The sequence below is a fragment of the Staurois parvus genome, unplaced genomic scaffold, assembly GCF_062004578.1.
Source record: "Staurois parvus isolate SC_StPar_1 unplaced genomic scaffold, SC_StPar_1.0 ptg000191l, whole genome shotgun sequence".
In the NCBI taxonomy this organism is placed as follows: domain Eukaryota; kingdom Metazoa; phylum Chordata; class Amphibia; order Anura; family Ranidae; genus Staurois; species Staurois parvus.
The window spans coordinates 447,021-457,873 of record NW_028317987.1 but is presented as its reverse complement, the minus strand read 5'-3'; the positions used below and the strand labels follow the sequence as shown (position 1 = coordinate 457,873).

Below are 10,853 nucleotides of genomic sequence, written 5' to 3'. Positions count from 1 at the left end.
GTAGAAGTGCCCGGTAGGCAGGAAGGGGGTAGAAGTGCCCTGTAGGCAGGAAGGGGGTAGAAGTGCCCGGTAGGCAGGAAGGGGGTAGAAGTGCCCGGTGGGCAGGAATGGGGTAGAAGTGCCCGGTAGGCAGGAAGGGGGTAGAAGTGTCCTGTAGGCAGGAAGGGGGTAGAAGTGTCCTGTAGGCAGGAAGGGGGTAGAAGTGCCCGGTGGGCAGGAAGGGGGTAGAAGTGCCCGGTAGGCGAGGGGTTAATGACCAGTAGAGGGCAGTAGAGGATCTGGGATAAGGCAGGAAGGGGGTAGAAGTGCCCTGTAGGCAGGAAGGGGGTAGAAGTGTCCTGTAGGCAGGAAGGGGGTAGAAGTGCCCGGTAGGCAGGAAGGGGGTAGAAGTGTCCTGTAGGCAGGAAGGGGGTAGAAGTGCCCAGTAGGCAGGAAGGGGGTAGAAGTGCCCTGTAGGCAGGAAGGGGGTAGAAGTGCCCGGTAGGCAGGAAGGGGGTAGAAGTGTCCTGTAGGCAGGAAGGGGGTAGAAGTGCCCTGTAGGCAGGAAGGGGGTAGAAGTGCCCTGTAGGCAGGAAGGGGGTAGAAGTGTCCTGTAGGCAGGAAGGGGGTAGAAGTGCCCTGTAGGAAGGAAGGGGGTAGAAGTGGCCTGTAGGCGGGAAGGGGGTAGAAGTGCCCTGTAGGCAGGAAGGGGGTAGAAATGTCCTGTAGGCAGGAAGGGGGTAGAAGTGTCCTGTAGGCAGGAAGGGGGTAGAAGTGCCCTGTAGGCAGGAAGGGGGTAGAAGTGTCCGGCGGGCAGGGAGGGGGTAGAAGTGCCCGGCAGGCAGGAAGGGGGTAGAAGTGCCCGGTAGGCTGGAAGGGTGTAGAAGTGCCCGGTAGACTGGAAGGGGGTAGAAGTGCCCGGTAGGCAGGAAGGGGGTAGAAGTGCCCGGTAGGCAGGAAGGGGGTAGACGGTCCCCTGTAGGCAGGAAGGGGGTAGAAGTGTCCTGTAGGCAGGAAGGGGGTAGAAGTGCCCGGTAGGCAGGAAGGGGGTAGAAGTGTCCGGTAGGCAGGAAGGGGGTAGAAGTGTCCGGTAGGCAGGAAGGGGGTAGACGTTCCCGGTAGGCAGGAAGGGGGTAGAAGTGCCCGGTAGGCAGGAAGGGGGTAGAAGTGCCCTGTAGGCAGGAAGGGGGTAGAAGTGCCCGGTAGGCAGGAAGGGGGTAGAAGTGCCCGGTGGGCAGGAATGGGGTAGAAGTGCCCGGTAGGCAGGAAGGGGGTAGAAGTGTCCTGTAGGCAGGAAGGGGGTAGAAGTGTCCTGTAGGCAGGAAGGGGGTAGAAGTGCCCGGTGGGCAGGAAGGGGGTAGAAGTGCCCGGTAGGCGAGGGGTTAATGACCAGTAGAGGGCAGTAGAGGATCTGGGATAAGGCAGGAAGGGGGTAGAAGTGCCCGGTGGGCAGAAAGGGGGTAGAAGTGCCCTGTAGGCAGGAAGGGGGTAGAAGTGCCCGGTAGGCAGGAAGGGGGTAGAAGTGTCCTGTAGGCAGGAAGGGGGTAGAAGTGTCCTGTAGGCAGGAAGGAGGTAGAAGTGCCCTGTAGGCAGGAAGGGGGTAGAAGTGTCCTGTAGGCAGGAAGGGGGTAGAAGTGCCCGGTAGGCAGGAAGGGGGTAGAAGTGCCCTATAGGTAGGAAGGGGGTAGAAGTGTCCGGTAGGCAGGAAGGGGGTAGAAGTGCCCGGTAGGTGAGGGGTTAATGACCAGTAGAGGGCAGTAGAGGATGGGGCAGGTGTCATAATGTGAATGATGTTAATGGGGACTATTAATAGAAGTATATGGTATAGGATATATGGAGGTATATATTGTGGGAATTCGCTTCAACGTGGTAGAGCTTTTAAACGCAAACAGCTACTCGCTTTCTTTTTCAGGGCCTTTTTAGCCCACTTTTATTTAAATGAAAGTTCAAACAGAAGTTTCCCACACAGGGGTATCGATCATCCACAAAACAACGGTTCAGCCTCCTGGCTTACACTCAGCTTGCTGTCTGTCTCCTGCAGACTTCTTCCCAAAAATATGGCACTTGCACACCGCTGGCCTCTAGCACACCGCTGGCCTCTAGCACACCGCTGGCCTCTAGCACACCGCTGACCTCTAGCAGCCCCTTGCTGCTTTTGGCTTCCACCTCTCCTAGGTGAAGCCCACCTGACTTCCAGGCAGTGACCTCCTGTCTTCCAAGTGGAGCCCTCCTGACTCCTATCTGCCGGGGTGGAGCCCTCCTGACTCCTATCTGCCGGGGTGGAGCCCTCCTGACTCCTGTCTGCCGGGGTGGAGCCCTCCTGACTCCCGTCTGCCGGGGTGGAGCCCTCCTGACTCCCGTCTGCCGGGGTGGAGCCCTCCAGACTCCCGTCTGCCGGGGTGGAGCCCTCCTGACTCCCGTCTGCCGGGGTGGAGCCCTCCTGACTCCCGTCTGCCGGGGTGGAGCCCTCCTGACTCCCGTCTGCCGGGGTGGAGCCCTCCAGACTCCCGTCTGCCGGGGTGGAGCCCTCCTGACTCCCGTCTGCCGGGGTGGAGCCCTCCTGACTCCCGTCTGCCGGGGTGGAGCCCTCCTGACTCCCGTCTGCCGGGGTGGAGCCCTCCTGACTCCCGTCTGCCGGGGTGGAGCCCTCCTGACTCCTGTCTGCCGGGGTAGAGCCCTCCTGACTCCTGTCTGCCGGGGTGGAGCCCTCCTGACTCCTGTCTGCCGGGGTGGAGCCCTCCTGACTCCCGTCTGCCGGGGTGGAGCCCAGAACTCTGATCCTGACTCTCTGAAAAGCCCTGCACACACCTGTGCAATCAGTCTCCTGGCCATTCCCAAAACCTGGTCCCAGGATTGGAGATTTCATCCCTCCCAGATCTCTTCGAAATCTCCCGGCTCCAGATCCCAAAACAGACCTTACAAACAAAGGAGGAAAGTGAAAAGCCCCTTCCCTCCGCATCAAACACTTACCCCGGAGCCCCTCAACCTGCCTTGTTCAGAATCCTGGATGACAGATCGCCCCACTGTCACAATATGTAACGGAACGTTTTGGGCTGAGAAGAGGATGTTCTATAATTCATGTGATTTCATGTTTTCTGTGTGGCTAATGTCTATGTTTTCTATCATGTGATGCGGTTGTTACCGATCCAGAAAGGTTTGTTACATTGTTGTTTAAAATGCGTTTGAGAAAGGAACTTATAAGGACGGTTTTGCCCTTATTGAAAATGGCGGACATGGCCTCCGGCTATTGAGAGGCATTCAAATAAAAGAGCGGCTGAAGAGACGTCCGTATCCCTTCAGATGAAGTTCGGAAGAGACGAAACGCGTTAGTGGATGTGACGTCAAGACGCACACACGCTAACCGGAAGTGTCACCGCGGCCATTTTGTTGGTTTGAAACATATGGTTTTCAGCCATTGATTGCTGGTTATATTAGAGAGCTACTGAAAGAGCTGGAAGTTCCTTTTTCAGATGTAAGTTGCTGATAAATGTGTCCCGTTGCCTTGGTGATCCGTCTAAAAGAGTCTTCTGATCTTTGTGAGGACCTTGGAAGTCTCATCACGGAATGAAGGAATGAGAGGAGTTTTCATTCCATAGTATTCAATAAGCGTACAAATACTATTGTTTGTTGGGTCACGGAGTGCTCACAGTGGTGGAACGGTCACGGAGTGCTCACAGTGGTGGAACGGTCACGGAGTGCACACAGTGGTGGAACGGTCACGGAGTGCACACAGTGGTGGAACGGTCACGGAGTGCACACAGTGGTGGAACGGTCACGGAGTGCACACAGTGGTGGAACGGTCACGGAGTGCACACAGTGGTGGAACAGTCACGGAGTGTACAGTGGTGGAACGGTCACGGAGTGCTCACAGTGGTGGAACGGTCACGGAGTGCTCACAGTGGTGGAACGGTCACGGAGTGCACACAGTGTTGGAACAGTCACAGAGTGCACACAGTGTTGGAATGATCACGGAGTGTACACAGCATTGGAACGGTCACGGAGTGCACACAGTGGTGGAATGATCACGGAGTGTACACAGCATTGGAACGGTCACGGAGTGCACACAGTGTTGGAATGATCACGGAGCACACAGTGGTGGAATGATCACGGAGTGTACACAGCATTGGAACGGTCACGGAGTGCACACAGTGGTGGAATGATCACGGAGTGTACACAGCATTGGAACGGTCACGGAGTGCACACAGTGGTGGAATGATCACGGAGTGTACACAGCATTGGAACGGTCACGGAGTGCACACAGTGTTGGAATGATCACGGAGCACACAGTGGTGGAATGATCACGGAGTGTACACAGCATTGGAACGGTCACGGAGTGCACACAGTGGTGGAATGATCACGGAGTGTACACAGCATTGGAACGGTCACGGAGTGCACACAGTGGTGGAACGGTCACGGAGTGCACACAGTGGTGGAACGGTCACGGAGTGCACACAGTGGTGGAACGGTCACGGAGTGCACACAGTGGTGGAACAGTCACGGAGTGTACAGTGGTGGAACGGTCACGGAGTGCTCACAGTGGTGGAACGGTCACGGAGTGCTCACAGTGGTGGAACGGTCACGGAGTGCACACAGTGTTGGAACGGTCACAGAGTGCTCACAGTGTTGGAACGGTCACGGAGTGCACACAGTGGTGGAATGATCACGGAGTGTACACAGCATTGGAACGGTCACGGAGTGCACACAGTGGTGGAATGATCACGGAGTGTACACAGCATTGGAACGGTCACGGAGTGCACACAGTGGTGGAACGGTCACGGAGTGCACACAGTGGTGGAACGGTCACGGAGTGCACACAGTGGTGGAACGGTCACGGAGTGCACACAGTGGTGGAACAGTCACGGAGTGTACAGTGGTGGAACGGTCACGGAGTGCTCACAGTGGTGGAACGGTCACGGAGTGCTCACAGTGGTGGAACGGTCACGGAGTGCACACAGTGTTGGAACGGTCACAGAGTGCTCACAGTGTTGGAACGGTCACGGAGTGCACACAGTGGTGGAATGATCACGGAGCACACAGTGGTGGAATGATCACGGAGTGTACACAGCATTGGAACGGTCACGGAGTGCACACAGTGTTGGAAAGATCACGGAGCACACAGTGGTGGAATGATCACGGAGTGTACACAGCATTGGAACGGTCACGGAGTGCACACAGTGGTGGAATGATCACGGAGTGTACACAGCATTGGAACGGTCACGGAGTGCACACAGTGGTGGAACGGTCACAGAGTGCACACAGTGGTGGGACGGTCACGGAGCGCACACAGCGGTGGAACGGTCACGGAGCGCACACAGCGTTGGAACGGTCACGGAGCGCACACAGCGTTGGAACGGTCACGGAGCGCACACAGCGTTGGAACGGTCACGGAGCGCACACAGCGGTGGAACGGTCACGGAGCGCACACAGCGGTGGAACGGTCACGGATCGCACACAGCGGTGGAACGGTCACGGAGCGCACACAGCGTTGGAACGGTCACGGAGCGCACACAGCGGTGGAACGGTCACGGAGCGCACACAGCGGTGGAACGGTCACGGATCGCACACAGCGGTGGAACGGTCACGGAGCGCACACAGCGGTGGAACGGTCACGGAGCGCACACAGCGGTGGAACGGTCACGGAGCGCACACAGTGGTGGAACGGTCACGGAGTGCACACAATTTCTGTATTATATATATATATTTTGTGTGTTTTTGCACATTTTGAGTGATTTGCAGGAATTAGAGGATATTTATGTAAATGAGGGGAATGCACTATATCGTTTATTTCTTTGTTTTGAGGTTTTTGGTGGAACAATTAGGATTATTATCCTTCTTACTGGAGGGAAGTCTGCAATTTGGACTTTTGGATTTTGTTGGACACATTTGAATTGGACATTTTATGATTGTATTTGGTGATCATTTGTAACTATTTTTATTGTATTTGTATTTTACAGAAAAAGGTCTTTTATTATATTGTACTTTCTGGGGAGAAAGTGTGACTTTTTGGTGGGATTTAGTTTCGGAGTCACGGATTTATTTTGTTATATATTGAAGAGGACTGTCATTGCCAAGTCAGCTCTGATGAAGAAGGGACTCGAAACGCGTCGACTCCGAGAACCTTCCCTCGTGTTTAGACTGGCGCTGGTCTCTGATTGGTCAAGTCTCACCAAGGACTTTACACGCTTCTGATACTTCTCTGTGAGGATATTTTCACATCCAATAAAATCACATTTTACTGAGGTAATGCGCAAGGTTGGTGTGCTTTTTGTTTCGCTTTCCAGTATTGGTGGGGCTTCCCCAGCCTTGTTTAGAGCCGCACAACCTTTGATGCCTTGGTGGGGAAGTTCTTCAAGTTCCGGGTCCATCTATCCACCCTTGTTCTGGGCCAGAGGGCAGGAGGGGTTGTTTTGTGTTTACACCCGCAGTCCCATTACTCCAGTCACTTTCCGGGTCGTTACCACCCCCCATTATTATCACTGTCCCAGCCCTTTCCATCTGTGGGAGGAGCTGAGTCTCCACCTCCTCATTAACACTGGGAGGCCTATAACAAACTCCAATGATGACCTTTGTAGTACCGCCCCCCATGTGCAGCTCCACCCATAATACTTCAGCCTCATCACACTCTCCATCAACTAGGTCCTCTTTCACACTCGCTCTGAGATCACTTCTCACATAGAGACAGACTCCACCCCCTTTCCTGTTCCAGACTCCACCCCCTTTCTAGACAGACTCCACCCCTTTCCTGTTCCAGACAGACTCCACCGCCTTTCCTGTTCCAGACAGACTCCACCCCCTTTCCTATTCCAGACAGACTCCACCCCCTTTCCTATTCCAGACAGACTCCACCCCCTTTCCTGTTCCAAACTCCACCCCCTTTCCTATTCCAGACAGACTCCACCACCTTTCCTATTCCAGACAGACACCACCACCTTTCCTATTCCAGACAGACTCCACCCCCTTTCCTGTTCCAGACAGACTCCACCCCCTTTCCTATTCCAGACAGACTCCACCCCCTTTCCTATTCCAGACAGACTCCACCACCTTTCCTATTCCCCCGTCTCTCCAAAAGAGAACCTAGCCAGGAATATGAATGGCCCAGTCATGTGAGGAATGAAGCCAAGATTCAGCAATACCAATTCAATCCTAGTTCTCTTCATTCACCAAATCTTCCAACTCACCTATTGTGCTGGGCACACTTCTGGTATTGGGGAACAAACACTTCATTCACCGACACCTTGTTCATTCACCGACGCCTTGTTCATTCACCGACGCCTTGTCCATTCACCGACGCCTTGTTCATTCACCGACGCCTTGTTCATTCACCGACGCCTTGTCCATTCACCGACGCCTTGTCCGTTCACCGACGCCTTGTCCGTTCACCGACGCCTTGTCCATTCACCGACGCCTCCTTCATTCACCGACACCATGTTCATTCACCGACGCCTTGTCCATTCACTGACGCCTTGTTCGTTCACCGACACCTTGTCCGTTCACCGACGCCTCGTCCGTTCACCGACGCCTCGTCCGTTCACCGACGCCTCGTTCATTCACCGACGCCTTGTCCATTCACCGACGCCTTGTTCATTCACCGACGCCTCCTTCATTCACTGACACCTTGTTCATTCACGGACAGCTCGTCCGTTCACCGACGCCTTGTTCGTTCACCGACAGCTCGTCCATTCACCGGCAGCTTGTCCATTCACCGACACCTTGTTCATTCACCGACACCTTGTTCATTCACCGACACCTTGTCCATTCACTGACACCTTGTTCATTCACTGACACCTTGTTCACACGGATTTTGTGTATATTTTATTTTCATACAAATGGTACCAATTCCACTGGTTGTAACATGGGAACCTTCTTAACATCTACTATAGACCTCCCCCCATCTTTCCACATTCCACCCCCAACAAGTACTGACCCCGGTCTGATCTGTCTACCCCGTTATAATCAAATTCTCCCTCCCCCTCCATCCTAGTTTATATACTCCTCCAGCCTTCCCATAAACCCCTCCCCCAGCACAGCAGACCCCCATCCATGTAGGTGCAAACCATCTCTAGTATATAGGCTGCACCCCAATGAGAAGTCAGCCCAGTGCTCTAGGTCAGGACTCCATTTTTATTCTTCTCCTGCCATCAATGGCCAACCCGGTCCCACACTTCATCCATGTCTTTGGGGACCTCTCATCTCCTTATGAACTGTTTCTTCCATGATGAAGATCAGCCATGGAGTATATCTGAGGTGTATATCAGGGTGTGCTTCTTCCCCACATGAGAGCTGGGATGTCCAGCAACATTCATCTAGAAGACATTTCCCGCACTCAAGGCACTAATACACCTCCAGGGTTGTGTGGGACCCCTGATGTACAGGAACATAGGACTTCAGTGAGGAACATTTCCCGCACTCAGGACAGGAAAGTGGCTTCTCCCCCGCGTGAGATCTCTGATGTCTGGAAAGATAGGACTGCTGTGAAAAACATTTCCCGCACTCAGGACAGGAATATGTCTGTTCCCCCGTGTGAGATCTCTGATGTTTATATAGATAGGACTTCTGTGAAAAAAATTACCTTCACTCAGGACAAGAAAGTAGCTTCTCCCCCGTGTGAGATCTCTGATGCTTGGAAAGATGAGAATTCTGTGAAAAACATTTTCCACACTCAGGACAGGAATACGGCTTCTCCCCCGTGTGAGATTTCTGATGTTTGGAAAGATGGGACTTCTGTGAAAAACATTTCCCACACTCAGGACAGGAATACGGCTTCTCCCCCGTGTGAGATCTCTGATGTTTGGAAAGATGGGACTTCTGTGAAAAACATTTCCCACACTCAGGACAGGAATACGGCTTCTCCCCCGTGTGAGATCTCTGATGTTTGGAAAGATGGGACTTCTGTGAAAAACATTTCCCACACTCAGGACAGGAATACGGCTTCTCCCCCGTGTGAGATCTCTGATGTTTGGAAAGATGGGACTTCTGTGAAAAACATTTCCCACACTCAGGACAGGAATACGGCTTCTCCCCCGTGTGAGATCTCTGATGTTTGGAAAGAATGGGCTTCAATGAAAAACATTTCCCACACTGAGAGCAGGAATACGGCTTCTCCCCCGTGTGAGATCTCTGATGTCTGGAAAGACCGGACTTATCTAAAAAACATTTCCCACACTCAGAACAGAAATATGGCTTCTCTCCCGTGTGAGATCTCTGATGGTTGGAAAGACCGGACTTATCTAAAAAACATTTCCCGCACTCAGAGCAAGAATACGGCTTCTCTCCCGTATGACATCTCTTATGAGTATGAAGATTGGAAATCGCCAAAAAGCATTTCCCGCACTCAGGACAGGAATACGGCTTCTCCCCTGTGTGACATCTCTGATGTTTGTTAAGACTGGATTTCACTGAAAAACATTTCCCGCACTCAGGACAGGAATATGGCTTCTCCCCTGTGTGAGATCTCTGATGTTTGGAAAGATAGGATTTCACTGAAAAACATTTCCCACACTCAGGACAGGAATACGGCTTCTCCCCCGTGTGAGATCTCTGATGTATGTAAAGATCGGACTTTAGTGAAAAACATTTCCCGCACACAGGACAGGAATACGGCTTCTCCCCTGTGTGAGATGTCTGGTGTGTGTAAAGATTGCACTTATATGAAAAACATTTCCCGCACTCAGGACAGGAATACGGCTTCTCCTCCATGTGAGATCTTTTATGCCTATTAAGACTGCATTTATAACGTAAACTCTTCCCGCACTCAGTACAGGAATATGGTTTTTCACCTGAGTGAGATCTGTTATGCTCATCAAGATGGAATTTACAATGGAAACATTTCCCGCACTCAGCACAGGAGAACCTCTTCCCTGTTGGAAGGCCGGCCTGGTCCCGCACAGTCTGAGGTTCCTCAGGATACGAGGAATCCAATGGTCCATCTACACTGGGTGGTGCCGGATGGACATTGGAGGGAGCCGGGTTTTCTCCTGGACTATACTGTGTGATGTCCTCATCTTCTACTTTCCAGTCTGGAGACAAAGTGAGACAATCCTCGGAGGTTTTCCTCATCTCCCGGCCATGGACTAAAATACAAAGACAAAGAGGATTACTAGACAAGAGCTGATTGGTTCCCCCAAACCAAGACTCCGCCCACATCAGGCAGCTTGGTCTCTGAGGAGCTTACAATTCCACCCTCAAGGGAACTAGGAAATGGCTCCTCTGATCTCCTACCAGGTCATTTCTTTATTCATGGACCTTAGTCAGAGAGTGAGGAAACAACCAGAACTGTCTTTTATAGGAGGGACAGTGATGAGGGGATTATAGGACGAGGGTCCCCACCCCCTCTATCACTCATCACCATCTTCCCAACACAAGAAGTACTGCACTTCCTTATTTAGTCCATGATTTAGTCATGAAGAACAGCGGGGCTGAGCCCCACCAGAGGTCAGAGAGTGAGGATGGGGGGAGAACAACCAAGATGAAGACTTGACTGATCCTGAAGACCACCATCATTGGGGTATTGACTCCTCCCTCATTATCACTTTCTGTTTAAGGGTCCAAAGTTGGAGGATGTTATCACATTATTATCACCATGTAAAAGTCTGTGCTCCAATCACATCATCCGATATAAAATGTCCAGCTGGGAGGAAATGGGGGGAACAAAAGAGAATCCATATTATGTGTATATATAGCAGTGGGGGGAGGGGGAGAGCAGAAGTCAGGAGTATGTAATGTACAACATAGAGTATATAGTGCAGGGGTCAGGAGTATGTAATGTACAACATAGAGTATATAGTGCAGGGGTCAGGAGTATGTAATGTACAACATAGAGTATATAGTGCAGGGGTCAGGAGTATGTAATGTACAACATGGAGTATATAGTGCAG

General features: G+C 52.4%; 1 protein-coding gene across 1 annotated transcript; it reads right to left on the bottom strand.

Moving 5' to 3' along the window:
- Positions 1–7,778: 7,778 nt before the first annotated feature.
- LOC149461818 (uncharacterized) lies at positions 7,779–10,045 on the bottom strand. The gene has a single exon (XM_089677689.1). The coding sequence runs from the start codon at positions 10,033–10,035 to the stop codon at positions 8,551–8,553; it is 1,485 nt and encodes a 494-aa protein (XP_089533815.1). The 5' UTR covers positions 10,036–10,045; the 3' UTR covers positions 7,779–8,550.
- Between the last annotated feature and the right edge of the window lie 808 nt (positions 10,046–10,853).